At 57.2% G+C, this 15,696-nt stretch overlaps 1 protein-coding gene across 1 annotated transcript; it reads right to left on the bottom strand.

Moving 5' to 3' along the window:
- Positions 1 to 298: 298 nt before the first annotated feature.
- On the bottom strand, positions 299 to 15,442 carry ZMYM3 (zinc finger MYM-type containing 3). Its single transcript, XM_045995708.1, is given in 26 exon segments — positions 299 to 1,759; positions 1,891 to 2,008; positions 2,779 to 3,033; positions 3,897 to 4,011; positions 4,718 to 4,869; positions 5,202 to 5,370; positions 5,692 to 5,795; positions 6,258 to 6,404; positions 6,562 to 6,736; positions 6,868 to 6,980; positions 7,246 to 7,360; positions 7,362 to 7,409; positions 7,495 to 7,592; positions 8,251 to 8,416; positions 8,623 to 8,795; positions 9,018 to 9,168; positions 9,317 to 9,403; positions 9,582 to 9,697; positions 9,957 to 10,107; positions 10,402 to 10,620; positions 10,978 to 11,155; positions 11,419 to 11,713; positions 12,158 to 12,224; positions 12,552 to 12,595; positions 13,545 to 14,230; positions 14,988 to 15,442. Coding segments are annotated over 25 exon segments (4,116 nt in total). The 5' UTR covers positions 14,212 to 14,230; positions 14,988 to 15,442; the 3' UTR covers positions 299 to 1,566.
- Positions 15,443 to 15,696: the final 254 nt, after the last annotated feature.

Below are 15,696 nucleotides of genomic sequence, written 5' to 3' on the forward strand. Positions count from 1 at the left end.
TCTAATTAATCTTTGTCTTCTCTGAAGCATGTAATCTGAGGTCCTTGACATAGTAGGTCCCTAACAGAGAGCTGCTGAATTGATTTCCATCCCCCCCCATAAGTATTTGGAAACCCGTAATAAAGAGGACCATATTCCTAGTGGATTCCTTCAGCGAGGCAGGCAAAAATGATTCTTAGATTGGGGCAGGACACCCCTACTTCTTCACCCCTCAAGAGCTTTGAAGCTGTCTGGCACTAGTCCTCTGTATCCCTCGCTGCACCAGACGCCGCTCTCCTTCCCCCAGAGAAAGCAAAAGACAATTTTAACTCTTTATTTGAAACAAACAATTCCAGAGACAGAAGGTTAGTCGTGACAACAGCTTCTCACTACAACACAAGGGTGGGCATGGCTCACGGAAGGGACAGGCCAGGCGCCTCAGAACAATATATACAATTTAAACAGTGGCTAAACTGGTGACAGTTATAAAAACACAAAAAGGAGGCTGGGGAACAGCAAAGCCAACAGGGAAAGAACTGGGCACCCCCTTCGCTGGACACTAAAAGTTTTCTGGAACTACAAAGGCAAGGTGGGGAAGAGAGCTGTCGACAGTGGGGGCAGGACCCCTGCCCACAGCTCCTCGCCTGTCCTTTGACCACAGATCCCATCCTGCATGACCCGGGGCCCCCACAGGCTTGGCCTGGCTCTTAGGATGGGGCAAGAACAAAAGAGGGGAACCCAGCCCCAGTCCCAGTCAGAAGGTAGTTTTTTGCCTTGGGAAACTCTGTCCATTGAACTAGAGGGAGGCAGTTACAGAAGGGGGCTAAGCGTGTTGACACCATAGCTCATGCCAACCTAAGATGGCAGAGAGAGACAAACACATAAACCAAGGGGACAGGAGTCGGCTCCCCATTCTTAGAGTCATTCTCTGCCTTTGAGGGAAAGAAAGCATTTGGGGGGTTTCAAATGTGCAGCACCAGGGGTCGGTGCTTGCAGGGGTGGGAAGGGGGATACAGTGGCAAGGGGGTTCCAACCACCAGTTATCTCACGGAAGGGGAAGAGCATCTAAGCTCCATGTCGTAGGTAGGGGGTCCCCTCATTACTTTCAGATCTTTCATAGAAGACCCTCCAGCATGGTGCCGGGGAAGAGCAGAGAAGGGAGTGAGCACAGGGCAGAGAAGGCAGCTGGGTTTCTTTCCTTGGCTGAACCTAGGAACGGGGAGCTTTACCTACACGGGATGGGTCAGGAAACCCAAAGCCAACAGGATCACCAGAGCTATCAACACTCCCTCCAGAGTCTGGCCCCAGGAGAACAGGGTTTACTCTGAAGCGTAAAGACAGTGGCCTCGCTGGGTTTCGCCCATCACTGGGAGCCCAGCCCCTGGGGAGAGAGGACTGGGACCCTGGGGTTGTCAAGTGGTAATGGAAGGAGGTAAAAGCCAGGGGTTCCTAGGGAAGGCAGGGGACGGAGGAGGGCAGTCAGGGCCCTTTCAAATGAGTAGCATTGGTTCCTGGGCCAGGCGCCCTGTGGGACGCGGCCCCAGGCCAGGTGTTGATGTGAGAGACAGACACAGCTAACACGCAGGCTCAGTCCAGGTCTTCCTCCCCAGGACGACCCAGCTCCTCATAAATCTCACGCACAGCCAGAATGCGATTGAGCATACTCTCCAACATGCTGCGGTCCATGGGGATGACGGAATACCAGAGAGGGGACTCCGCGATGCAGGACCGCTCGGGTTGCAGGTAGAAGACATCGCTGCGAGTCCGGAGGCTTTCGGGACTGCGATGATGGGGAAGGGAAGTGGGAGGGGGGAAGGTGGTGGGGGCGGCGGGGGGACAGAGATCAATGCGGGCAAAGTAGACCCCTGGGGTCCCCATGCTAACGTCATTCCTGCACAGCCTCCAACTCACCATTTGGAGAGATAGAATTCGTAGAACTTGACCGGGCAGCGGAGGGGATTCATGCGGTTCTCACGCTGCTCTAAGATAGGGGCTTCGTCTTCTCTCTTCCGTTTCCCAGGCCCCGTGTCTGCAGAAGAGGCAAATGACCCAGAGTGGTTAAAAGCACAGTGCTCATGAACCACCTTCCAAAAGTGCAGGCCAGGGCACAGAAGGCCTCAGGATGCCCAATACAGTCTCAGAGGGAAATAAAGGCAGGAGAGTTGGTGACAAGCAAATGTCCTATGTGTATGTGTGTGGAGGGGTGTCGCTCTGCAGGCCTCCCTGGTTCTTACCGCCAAAACCTCTCTTTATGATCTCCCCCAAACGGATTTCCCAAAGAAGTAATCTCAGAAGTAATGCGCACATGCTCCCAAAACAGGCCTGACTCTGCAAGGCTGGGCTGGCCTTCCAGGACAGAGAAACCGCCACAGTACTGGCCCCTGGGACATGACTCCAGGGGGAGGCTTGGGTCCAGAGCAGTGACCTCAGCGACTGCACGCAGAAGGGCCAGGACTCCAGGACCCAGAGCGGAAAGCAAGGTGTGGTTTCTGTCATGCCCAAGAGCAAGGAGCCAGGGAGAGTCTCCTGTCCATGGGCATCAACTCCCGCCACAGCCGAGCACACCCAATGGCTTCCTAACTGTCCGCCACCCCCTAAGAAAAGGAAACTGCCTGGAAATGAGACGAGTTAGGACCCAGGCAGCTGGGCGACGTCCCACAGATGTGACAGCCACTGGCCAGCTGTCCACACCTACTCTGCCAGCACAGGCATGGGGGAGTGGGGAAGCGGAGGAGAGGGCCGGGCTGGTGGTGAGGCAAGCAGAGGGGGTCAAGATAAGAGTGGGGGGCAGCCTCGTACCTCGCCCTTTTCTCTGGCGGACTGGGGCATAGTAGCGGATGCTCACCACCTTGGTGGTGCCCCGAGGGGTGGTACACTTGCGGGACTGCCGCACTACATTGGTGAAGGAGAGCTGCATGTGCTCCTCAGCTGTCTGTAGCCCAAAAAACTTCGTGTTGAAGAACATGAGAGTGTTGAGGAGGACGAAGGGCGAGTAGACCCCCAGCTGCTTACACTCCCAGAGGTGCTCTTCCTCCACCCGGGAGAACACCGTATCTGCAACAGTCAGGGTGGAGATGCCAGTCAGAGGGGATCGCCTGCCCACACCCGACCACCTCTGATCCCTGGATGTCCCGCTCACAAGCATGTCTGGCACCGTCCCCGTCCAGGGAAGCAGCCACCACAGATGAAGCCCTGGTGCTCCGCCAGAGCAGACGGTGGGGCTGGGCTGGGTTTGGGTTTTAAGTAGGCTGTGCGCACAGCGTGGAACCCAGTGTGGGGGGCTTGAACTCACGACCCTGAGAAAGGACCTGAGCTGAGATGAAGAGTCAGACACTAGGGGAAGGTGGCTGGGTGGCTCAGTCATTTAAACATTGGGTCACAATCCTGGGGTCCTGGGATGGAGCCCCACAGGGGACTCCCTGCAGGGAGTCCGCTTCTCTCTCTCTCTCTCTCCCCACTGCCCTTCTCCCCATTCTCTCCCCCTGTCCCCCCAAATGAACAAAATCTTTAAAAAAAAAAAAAAGTCAGACACCTAACCAACTGAGCCACCCAGGCACGCCAAACCAGAATTTTTTTATGGTTTCCACCTGCATTTGGAGCTTCTCTTGCCACCCTCAAGTTACAGGCAAGCAGACGTAAACCTCAGGGAGTCCCATAATGTCTTCTTTTCTTTCCGTGCTTACTGACCAAACCCAGACCACCTTCCTCAGACCCAGAGACAGCTCATCAGACCTATATCAGGTTCAAGGACGGGGACCCCGGGCCCCTAGCTCTGAACACTGAGGTCCCCAGGCCCATAACTCCTGCCCTCTGAGCCTTGGTGAAGAGTAGTAGACCAAAGAGCCCAGAACTCTTGGAATGGCGCATTGAAAGACTGGAGGAAAGGGCAGAGGGACTGCTAAGTCCCCATCCCTTACTGTTGGGGAGGAGCGTGGGCTGCCAGGTACTCAGAGACTTGTTGAGTTCTTGAACGAAAGTCAGGTAGTAAAGGTCCGTGAAGATGTTCACCATTCGGTTATTTTCCAGCAAGTACTAAAGAAAGAAAACCAAATGCACGTAAAAAAAGCTAGACTCTGGGGCACCTGGGTGGCTCAGTCAGTGAAGCATCTGCCTTCAGCTCAGGTCATAATCCCAGGGTCCTAGGATAGAGCTCTGTATCAGGGGGCGAGGCAGGGGAGTCCCTGGTCAGTGGGGAGTCTGCTTCTCTCTCTCCCTCTGCTGCTCCCCTTACTTGTGCTCTATATCTCCCTCTGTCAAATAAATAAATAAAATCTTTTAAAAAAAGTGCTAGATTTTAGGTTCTAAAGGAAAGACATGATGCTGAAGGCCCTAGGCCTGTTGACCTTGGTAATGAGGAGGCGGTGGGGAATGGCTGCTGGATTATTTGACCTCTGCTGCGCTTCCCCAGGGATGCCCACCACTCCGAGGTACTGGGACTTTGCTAGAAGAGGAGGGCATTTTGGAAGAGATGTGTCATAGCTGGTTCCTCATCAACCCAGCCCCCCTCATCACATGACACATGGCCGACCTCTCCCTGTGGGAACTAACCATCCCCCACCACTCAAGGAACCCAGGTCCGCCCACCCTTCCCTTCTGAGAAGGGTCTGAGAATTGCTGAGAGGACCTGCTCAGGGTAGGAGACAGGGTGGGGCACAGTGAGCAGGACAGGACCATTTCTGGTGGGACCCTGCCTGCTCTGCCGAGGGTGATGGCCAGTGAGGCGGCGTGCAAGGGGTACCTGCTGGATGCCAAGACACAGATAGTAGATACTGTCGGGTTCGTATCGTTCACCGTTGGGTCGAGTGATTTCTCTCACAAACTGGGCCAGGCCGTAGTTGAGTTCGGCAGCAGAGCAAGCCAGAATATCCTCTTTGATGCGCATCGGTTTGGCTGCAGGGATGCGCAGTAGAGGTGGATGGGATTAAGAACACTCCATGCAGAGAATTTCATTTCACTCCATTGTTAATCCCTTCATCCCTCAGTCGCATCCAGCTCTAGCACAAACCCACCCATCACCAAAAAAAAAAAAAAAAAAGAGCCCTCAGCCTTGAAACCTAGGCAGCCCCTCCCCATCTTCACAAGACACCCTTCGGTGATCACAGCCTTATCACTCACAGACACCCTCACATCCTCAGCTGAATCACAGCCCTGGCCCTCTTCCTCCTCCTCTCCCTCTCCCCACTCTCCTCCCTAGAGGGTACCCTCCCTCCGCCCCAACCTACGGCCAAAACGCAGCTCATCCCCCTTGCTCGTTTCTCCATTGGCATATTTTGACTGCACCCAGCACTTCCAAGCATTGACACCATACGAATAGTTGAGCCCAGTACAGCTAGGCTGGCTGCTCATGGAGTCCCGGGAACAGCTCTCCGAAAGCACCAGGCGCTTTTGACCCTGGAAGGGGAGAGAAAGGAGAGGCGTGGCTGGGGCAAGGCCAGGGGCACCACAGAAGCTAGGCGGGACAGTGCTGACCACCGCGGAACCAGGGGACTGACGTCAGAACACGGCAAGTGGCCAGAGCGCAGAGCCCCAGAAATAGCCCTGATGACCTCATGAACCGAGGACAGAGAAAGTTGGGTTGCATCTCGAGACTCACCATGGGAGAGAAAGGAGAGCAGGGAAGTCAAACTAAGGCTGCTGACTTGGCTACGAGACCCTTCCCCGAGTCCTTTGGGCCCCCTCCCTCTGCTGTGGGTTCGACACCCTAGCCCTCACCTTCCTCATGGTGCGGGGAAGGTCTTGTTCAGTAGACACGTCCTCAGGCCCTACCAGGCCACAATCAAAGAGAAAGTCTACACTGGGGTTAATGTCCAAAGGATCTGTTAAGAGCGGAAAGGAAGAAGAAATCAAGGTTTTCAGATCTCAACCCGGTAACGCTCCTACCCTACCCCTCCTACTTGGCCACATGCATGGAGGTGAGCCTCCCACATGGCTTCACCATACGCAGTAGGAACCAGCAAAGCTGTACCGAGAACACACCCAGAGGCACACAGATACCAAAGCTCCCAATGATGTGAACGTTTGTAACACTATGAACTGTGTACTTTAAATGCGGGTAAGATGGTAAATCTCAGGTAACGCTTTTTTGCCACGATTAGAAAAAACAAATAAGACACAGCCGTAAAATAGCACGCCTATCCTGGGATCTCTGCATGAGCATTCCGTCATAGGGTCCCAAGGAGCACTGTTTAGGGTCATGCTCAGGCCATGAGGGTCACTCTTCGCCTGATGGCACAAAGGGTCCTCCTGGACTCCCTGGACACACTTTGCATCCTACTCACTCTTGGGGAAGTCAGCCTCCAAATCTTGCCCAGGCTCATCTAGGACATTGGCCATCTTGACAGCCATGGCCAGGACATCATCTCGAGCTGGCCCGAACAGGTCGCAGTCTTCCAGAAGCCCCTCTGCACTCTGGTTGCTCACAAGATCTGGGAGGCAGAAAAGGTAACCATCACTCCTGCCGAGGGCCTGACCCCAACTACTCCCCAGTCCTGCCAAGGCACCAAGATCACCACGCTCCACCCCCCAGGGCCGAGACAGGTGGGTTGCACCCTGTGTCCCACATCACTGCTGTCTGTGGCATACCACAAAGGTCAGATGAGGCCTTGTCTAACTCCTCAGCCTCGGCAATCATTTCGGCCATAGCCAGGATGTCGGCTTCCAAGGGGTTGGAAGGGATCTTCACCTTCAGCTCCTCGATGGTCTCCACAATCTTGTCTGTGCTCTCCAAGGTGGTAGGCAGGAACATGGGCACAGGCACCTGGAGGCACAAGTCCCAACTAGACACTAAGAAGCAGAGCAGCCCGGGTGAGGGATGGCTGGCAAAGGGGAGGGTGGGTCTCAGTCCTGAGAGGGTAGAGGAGGCCACAGCAGGAAGGCCGTGAAACTCACCGGGATGGGCATGGAGAAAGGCACCGGGACTTTCTGGCAATACAGATGCATAGGCACTGGCACAAAGATGGGCACTGGGATGGGTAGCACGATCACCTGTGGCTTCCACTCTTCTGCCGGTAAGAAAGGGGTCTTCTCAGAGCCCCCACTCTGAGATTGGTCATGTCTGGCCTGGGGCCGGACGCTTGCTCATCACCCCCAAAGGCTCTGATGCATGCTTGGTGTCACAAACCCACGCTTGCACCAAAGGCTGAGAGACAATTCTCTGGTTCTAGGACAAACTTGCCCATGCTACCTGAGCCACCTCAAAACCCCCTGGTCCGGCTCCCGAGTGCATAGCTGGAAAGTAGCCCCGGACATCTAGGTACCCCAGCTCACCTGTTTGACTTCCTTTGGACTTCATCTCCACCTTGCAGGAGACCCCCCGATTCTGCATCAGTGGTTTACACATGGCGGCTTTGTTTTTGCGTGGTGTTGCTGGGGGCGGTGGGGGGCGGAGGAGGGGTGGAAGCGGTGGGAGCCGACCGGGTCTTTGCAGGGATCTGCAGAGAAAAAGGAACGTTCGTGCTGCCAACATACTAGAGCCACCCTTCTGAGACCATCCACCCCTCTGGCTTCAGCCCTGACCTTGCCCAGATTCCCATTTTCCTCTGGGGTCTTCACTGTATTGCTGTTCTCCACTTTGGTTTGAGACGGTGTCTGGGGCTTTGACTCAGGAGACTGACCTAGAGATCAAACAAATGAATGCTCTCATCTGAGGAACTGCTCTGTTTTCCTCGTCCCTGTCCCAGGAGAGCTCCGTTAAGAGGGGTGCTAAATGCAAATAGCCTATCTAGACTATCCTCTCCTCGCCACCCCAGATCTCGTCTTCGCTAGGGCCAAGAAGACTTCGCTTCCAGCTGCCAAGAAGATCAAAAAATAGTTTCCCCAAGAACCCACACTTTGAGACCTTCCATGCAGATGGCCCTCAGAAGCCTGGGACCCCTGCAACAGTGGAGGGGCTGAGGGGACATTCTAGAAACAGTAGTCTTCCGTCTCACTAAAGGCAGAGCTTACACAGACAACTCCTCCTCTCGGAAAACTAACCACAGCCCCCACAGACCCCCACTAACCCTGCCCCACCTGGGAAGGTGCTCCTTCCCTAAGAATACATCCTCCATAGAATCGCAGAGGACTCGAACTCGGAGAACCTTTAAACAAGGCTCCCCCTAAGTCCTTGCACGGGCCCGGAAGCTGCAGGGGAGCACGGCTCCAGGAGCTCTGGCCTAGGTGGAGGTAAAAACCAGAGCACGAGAAGGGAGACGCTGGGCCTGGGGTTAGAAGAGTCTGGGCAGGTTCTCATGGAGTGGGCACCCACCCCCTGCTGCTCCGCCTGGGACTCACTGTTCAGGAGGCTCTCAGGCCCACTCTGGGTGTCCAGATTAGGCTGGTTCTGCTGACTGTAAAAACGCAGCAGACACTGTTGGTTGCAGAAATGGCGGATCTGCCCACGCCAGTGGATGGTCTCCAGCAGCTTCCCCTGGCGCTTACAGGCGTGGCACCGGGCAGCCTGAGGGGGTCGACAGGAGGAGGGTCAGCCCCACCTCCCTAAAACAGAGCTGGGCCCTCTGCCCCGGGGACAAGCCCTGCGCTCTGCTCCACTGGGAGCCTGGCCTAGCAGGAGCCCCTTCCCCAGAGATCGGCCACAGCCCCGCAGTCAGTGCAGCAGCACCCCCCACACGGTGCCCCCGCAACGCGCCATGCTCTGCCCCTCACCTTACAGTACCACAGCAAGTACTTGCTCTTGCAGTCCTCGCTGCAGAAGTCCCAGGTGCTGCCGTCCAGCTGCTCGGTGACTCCACGCTGGCAGGTCTGGGAGCAGTAAGTACAAGTGATACAACACAGCCCCAGCTTCTTTGTGAAGTCCTGTTTGTACAGCAGCACGCAGCCTAGGGAGAGGGCAAGAGGGAAGATTCCAGAGACGCAGAGATGGCCATGGGGGCTTGCGAGCGCCGAACTCTTCGAGGGGGTCTGAGTAAAAGCCCCAACAGCCCCTGGAGCCTGAAGCCTTCGGAGGAGCCCAAGGCCCTTGCCCCACAGCCCTCCTGCCTTCCCTGCCGGCCTCTGGGGCGGTGAGGTACAGGCCTCCTGCCCCTTAGCCGCCTCCTTACCTTCACTGCAAAAGCTCTTCTCCACCCCACTGAATCGAAGCTTCTCATGCAGGAGCTTCTCCTGCCGGCAGTGCTCACACTGGGACACCACCCCTCGAAGCCGCTTGAAGTCCTCGCAGCAGTCCCGGCAGCAGAACTGGAACACCTGGTCCTGACATGAGGGCACAGGGTGGGAGGACAGAGCCGTGATATCTGGTGGTGGCCACGGCCCAGCGGCCAGAGTCCCTCAGGCAGACTTCCGTCCATCCGCTGTCCGCACGGTCATGCGGCAGGACAGTGGTGGGGGTGGGGGGTCTTACCTGCCAATCCAAGACCTCAGGCTTGCCACTGAAGAGGCTGTGGCAGTAGTGACAGCTCAGGTGAATGCCCCCCTCAGGGCTTGTGCGCTGGAGGGAAGGAAGACAAGTAAGGGAGGTGCTTGGCGCTGGCAGTGGGGGGCAGGGGGGGTTGGGTGGGAGTCGGGCTTGCTCTTGGCTAGGGCCCAGGGCCTACCTACCCCCAACTCTCGTACCCTTTCTCTGTCACCACACCCTTCGTTAATCCCTGGTCCAGGGTTGGGAGTACCTGGAACTTGGTCCAGCAGCTGGGGCTGCAGAACTGGTAGACTGTGCGATCAACCTTGTTGTAGTAACAGGGGTCAGAGAGGCTGCGGCGGCAGAAGCTGCAGGGTCGGGGAGGGCCTGGGGCACAGAGAGAAAGGGAGAGAGAGAGAGAAAGAGACAGAGAGACAGAGAGACAGAGTACACGCGAGAGAGAGACAGAGAGAGAGAGCACACAGAAGGTGTAAGGCAGTGCAGAGACGGAACAGGAAACCCACGGGAAGATGGGAAGACGTGGCCGGGGCTGAGGTTGGGCAGCAGGGGTTACTTTGGAAGAGGGGAGTACGGGAGGTAGAAGGAAGGCCAGCAGGGATCTCAGAGAAGAGGGCTTTGCACCTACCAGTGAGCCCTGCCTGCTTCACTTTGTAAGAGGTGGTACAGCACAGGGAACAGAACAAGCTGGTCTTGCCATTACGATCCACATGTGATAGCATCTCAAAGTTCTTACACAGGGTCTTGCACCAGACACAGGGGTACACACGTGTGTTTTTCTGTGAGGATGGGGAAGGAGAGGCTGAGGCTGGATTTGTCCCTTCACTTTTATTTGTTAAATTGTTTAAAACATGAAAGATTTCAGGCATACAAAAAAAGTAGAGATGGTGATATTAACAAAGACCTGTGTATCCACCAGCCAGCTTCAAAAATAAAACATAACAGATACAATTGAAACCCCCTTTATTTGTTTTATTCCTCCCGACCCTCGACCCCGTCAGGCACGTTTATTCGTCACCCGGGCACCGCACCCCCTTCCACAGCCCTCTAATGCACTACTCCCTCGGCCCCACCTTCTTGTACGCCCCCAAGCAGGTTGTGTTGCAGAACCGCTTTTGTTGGCCCTCGTGGAAGAGGAGCTCAGGGCCAGGGCTCCCGGTCTTGGTGTAGATGTAAGCCCCGCACTGGTCGCAACAGTTGGTTTTCAGTCCCTTGTTGGCCCGGAATTTGGAGAAGCACGAATCGCTGCAGAGCCGGTGTACCACGCTGCCATTGCTGACCTCGTGCAGGACCTGCCGTGTACACACACGCACACCCTGAGCGGGGGCCTGGGCACCACCACCCACCCCAGAGCAAGGATGGCCCGCCCCGCCTCACCCTAGACCTTCACAGCAGACAGTGGGCCCAGGGACCCCCCAACCTGCACATCGGGCTGCCGACTTGATGGTGAGGTCCTGGGAGGCAAGGAAGGCCGGCTGCGTACATCCTGGAGAAGCTCTATCCTTGAATATGCTCCCTCACGGTGGCTGCCTCTCCCCCACCACACACTCCCCTCTTCCACAGGGCCTGGCCCCTGCAGCCCCAGGAGTGCAGGGGCAGCTCAGGGCCAGCCAGGCTCTGCAAATCCGGCCCCCATCGAGCTTCCTCACCTCTCCGGTCTTCTGGCATATGCTGCAGCGAGTGGCATCGGCAGGATCCCCGGACTGGGGGATTGGGCGCTGCTGCTGTGCCTCATACAGGGACAGACAGACAGATGTGCAAAACTCGTGGAAGGAGCCTCCTGAACCAGTCTGGGCCACAACCGAGTCCTTGGTGTTCCAGATCTCCCTGGAGGGGGTGGGGGTGTGAGGGAAACAGGTTCAGAGATTCACTCAGCACTACCCTCTCCTTTCACCAGCTCCCACCGCACCCCCATCCTCGGGGACCAGTGACCACGGGCCCCCTGACCACTCTTACTCTCCTCAGGCCCCCTCCCTCACCTGCCTGGCTCCCAGTTCTGCTCCACTAGGTGCTTGCCAACACGGTCTCTGTCTCAGCCATTATTCCCAGCCTGCTCCCTGCCCTCCCCGCACCTGGAGACCTTCACGTACTTCTTGCAGAAGGTACAGGTCTTTTTGCCCGAAGGCTTCTTAGAGAAAGTGGTGAGACAGGATGAAGAGCAGAAGAGCTGGGGCAGCCCCTTGCGCTGGTAGGCAGTCTGCCCCTTCTGCAGTGGCGTCCGGCAATGCGCACAGGTCATCTTGGTGCCCACTGCGGAGCGCCCAGCCCTTTGGGCCACACTCGAGCGGAGGGACATGCGAGGGGACCGCCGGGGCCGGAATGGCACAAAGTCCTCATCGTTGGGGTCATCTACCATGGCATCAGAATCCTCATCTGACACTGGAACTGAGGAAGTGGGGAAAGGGGCAGTGAACAGAGGCAACCGGACTGGACCAGGTCTCCAGCCATCCTCCGAACCCATCAGGTAGCTCAGCGGATACTGGATACCCCAGTGTGATGGGGGGGCGGGATCCCCATCCCCCTGGTTCCTGCCTTTCCACCCCCACCCCTAGTATACTGGTATCTTAAGCCACTGGTGTCACTCTCCCTCAGTCACTCCATAATCGCCTAGAGAGGGCACGGGAGGGCTCCAAGTGAGAAGACTCAGGACAGGGATGGCACGGCTGAAATAGGAAACTCCATTCTCATTGCTGTTGTTTTCAATTTCCCCCACTGCCCCTGGTTCCCATGCCAACCCACAGCAGAAACAGGCACTTCACACTCTGCGGGGTGCAGGAGATCCGTGGCCACCACATCCCACTCGGTCACACTTCCTCAAGTCCTACTCACTGCTCTCAGTGGAATCCACAACCTCAGGTTTCGGAGGCTCCACTCTTCTAACGCGCTCACTTCTCTTCTGTACCTTGGAAACAGCGGAGGGAGGAAAGCTGACACCAGGGGCAGGCTAAAGGGCCTGCTGCACTAGTGCAGGGTGGGAGGGGGTACAGAGGTGGGAGGGGGAAGGGAGAGTAGGGACCCTTGGCCCAGCCCTTAGGAGGAGGGAAGAAAAGGGGGCTGGACTTTCTCCTCCAGAAGCAGGAGACACAAGAGCTCCCTCCCTCCTCCTAACTCTCCTCATACACACCCTCCAGAGAACAACATCTGGGAGGGAAAATGAAGGGTCTGTCCTTCCCAGAGCTATAGGGGGAACCAGACTCCTTCCAATCCCCTCCCCCCCCCTCACCCGCTCAGGCGGCTTCTCACTCGCCTTCCCAGTCAGGCCATCTCCTGCAAAGGAAGCAGAAAACAGCCTAAATCTTGAGCTTGCCCTCACCGCCCCCTCCTGGCCCAACCTCCGCCTCCATTCCTGGGGAAGGGCTCACTCAAAACTGAAAGGGAAAACTCAAGTGCCTGTGGCTTCTTGGGGCCCCTCTCAGGGTTACCTCGAGCTCTGCACTAAGGAGAGTAGCTATTTTCCATTAAAAAAAAATCCTAGCCTTCCCACCCTTCTTCTGTCCCAATCATTGAGAGTTAAGAAAATGCAGGTAACACATGCCTTCCATCAGAGGACTTCTAGTTCACTAACAAAACCAAATGCACCACCCAAAGGTAGCAAGGGGAAAAGGAAGCATTGACATATGGATAGGTTCCCCTGGACTCAGGTGGTTCTATACGCCCCAAGCCCCTGGTCACAAGCTGGGAGAGGCAGAACAGGGGAGAAAAGAGAGTCCCTCAAGCCCAGGCTGTACCTCCCCCATCAGGGGCACAATTCCAGGCCCTGCATCTCTACCATTCCCCCTAAATCGCTATACTGTTGGTGGCTCCAGGACCCAGTTATCATTCATCAAACCCAGAAACCCCACTCTCTTCTGGAACAAAATGGCTGGAAAGACCTTAGCACCAAGAAGCCTGGCGTCCTCTCCAAATTTTGAAGGAAGGACCCTGGCAGCAACAGCCCACTGGGGTTAAAAAAAAGGGGGGGGGACCTCTCCCAACAAATCCACTCTTCCCAACCCACCCCCTGAAACCTCACCCCTATTCCTCTCCCACAGCCACTGAGCTGCCTCTCCACCCTTACTTTCCTTCATCTTTGCCACACCCCCAAATCCTCCCTTCCAAACTCCCAACTCCTTCTCTATATATCCTCCTCCCCTACGTCTTCTCCAAACACACAACCATCCCTCCTTACCCCTACCCTCTTGCCATCCTGGATTCTCCAGCTGATTAGACAACCTACCTGGCAAGGAAGGGTGTGCAGGAGGGCTAGGGCCCCCAGGTTTGGTCTGAGAACTGTTGATTCCATCCCCCAGAGTCTCTCCCACTGAAGGGCTGGGGGGACCATTTGGGCTCTGTGGCTGCCCTTGGGGAAGCTCCTCCTCCTGCCCAGGGGAGCCCCTTCTCCCTGTAGCTATGTTGGTGGTCTCCTCCTCTTCAATATGGGGGGACTGCAGTGTTATCGGCGAATCTGGAGCCAACGGCTCTAGTAGCCCCTCGGGTGAAGAGGGATTTGCTCCAGACCCTGCCTCAGGTGGTACCACCTCAGGGGCCTGGCCCCCTGGTCCAGGCTCTAGGGTCTGATCTCCTGCATCCCATGCAAGGGTCCCCTCAGGACCATGGTCCACCTCTGGGGGAGAGGGGGCTTTATAGAGCAGCCCCCCCAGCCCCAGCAGCTCAGTGGCTCCATCCAGGACTCCAGGGTCTTTTTCCAGGCCAGCAGGGGTATCAAGCAGGTCCAGGGCTCCTGAGGATGGAGAAGGGCCAGGGGGTGCCCATCCTCGAGTTGGGGCAGTCTGGGATTCCAGTAGGTCCTCTCCAAATTCCATGTCTACTGGAAGGTCTCCAGCCAGGGGCTTCTCTGGCAGGGTCAATGGGTCAAACGGGCTGGGGAAATCACTGGGGTCCATGAGGATGACTGGATATGGGCTGTAGATTAGGGGTAGAAGAGGGGGCAGAAGAGGTGGTCTTCGCCAGAATGCCTTCTTATATAGGTTCTGGGACACACCCCATCATCCACTTGGATTTCTCTTGAACAGCCCCCACCACAACCTACAAGCATTTCCACCGGCTTTAGTCTGAATGACCACTCCCCCCCCCCCATACAGCGCCCCCTGTGGGGAGAGGCGTTCTCCGCCCTGGCCCTGTGCCCACACTCGCCAGGCAGTCCGTCGTTCCACCCTCCCGCCTGCCCCCGCCACCCCACTGCAACTCGAAGTTCCCCTCCCCCCTTACCTTCACCCCCAACTCGGGCTGAACGCCCCCTTAGAGTCTCCTAGGACCGCTGCCACCAAGAGCCTTTCCCACCCCCGCGGTCTCAGTTCCTATCCCCTCCCCTCTCTCCTGGAGCCCCCCAGCTCCCCAGTCTTTACCCACCCAGTCTGGCCCCACCCCCCCTCCCCGCGTTGCAAGGTCCTCCCTCAGCCCTTCCTTCGCCCCCACAAACTGCCCTTCCTAACCCCTCCCCCCCAGTTACCTTTCAGGGTCGCCCACTTCCTCAGCCCCGTCCCCCCTTCCTATTGCTCCCCTAGTCCTCCCTCTCCTGTTGCCCACCCCCCACCTCAGGCATTTACAGGAAGACATTTTGGAGCTACGATCTCTCCTTAGACCCCCCCCCCCCCGCCTCCTGGCTGCTGCGAGATCCCGCCTGCAGGTTCGGTTCGGCTTGATCAGGCCCGACCCCTACCTGCGGCAGGGTTAGTGTAACGGCTACAAGCTTAGAACTGCAGACAGCGACGGCCCCGCGCTCGTTCTCCACCTCCCTCCCTAGCAGCCGGGACAGGGGTCGCGGCCCCTTTAAATGGCAGCGCCGCTCACAGCGCCCAGCGCTCTGCACCAGGCGGGCGGGCGGCGCCAGCAACCAACCCCATTGGCTGGCTCGTGGAGGGGGCTCGCGAGACAGCGCCGGCCCCCGGCGCGAGACTCCCAGCCCAGTGGCCGCCTGGAAATTGCGGAGTGGAGCCTAGTCGCTGGAGATGGAGCTTGAGCCCCCGCCCGGGGCCCCGTTAGTTGAGGAGGAAAAGATAGCCTCTGGAGCTTTGAAGACGGCCCTCGGGAAAGGCGGCACCCCCTCTCCATGGAATGGCCGAGTACACTAACCCACAAAAAATAGATCTACGCACCTGCTTCTCTTACCTGGCTCAAGAGTCTTCTCCCCCTTCCCACCATCCCCCCCGTCACACCCGTGCCCGCCCTACCTCCTGGAGCCCACTCTACCCGTGATCCCCTCCTCTCATTCAAATGGTTCCCGGTCCCCTCCCCCTCCCCGTGTCTCTCTTCGCTTCCCACTCGTGTTCAGCCCCCCAGCGTCCACCCCCCCTCAACAGTCCCTACCTACGCCATGCAGCAGGCGCCTGCCAAGATTACCCTCCCCCCCAACCCCACCTCTCCGGGGC

This window comes from Meles meles, chromosome X (assembly GCF_922984935.1).
Source record: "Meles meles chromosome X, mMelMel3.1 paternal haplotype, whole genome shotgun sequence".
NCBI lineage: Eukaryota > Metazoa > Chordata > Mammalia > Carnivora > Mustelidae > Meles > Meles meles.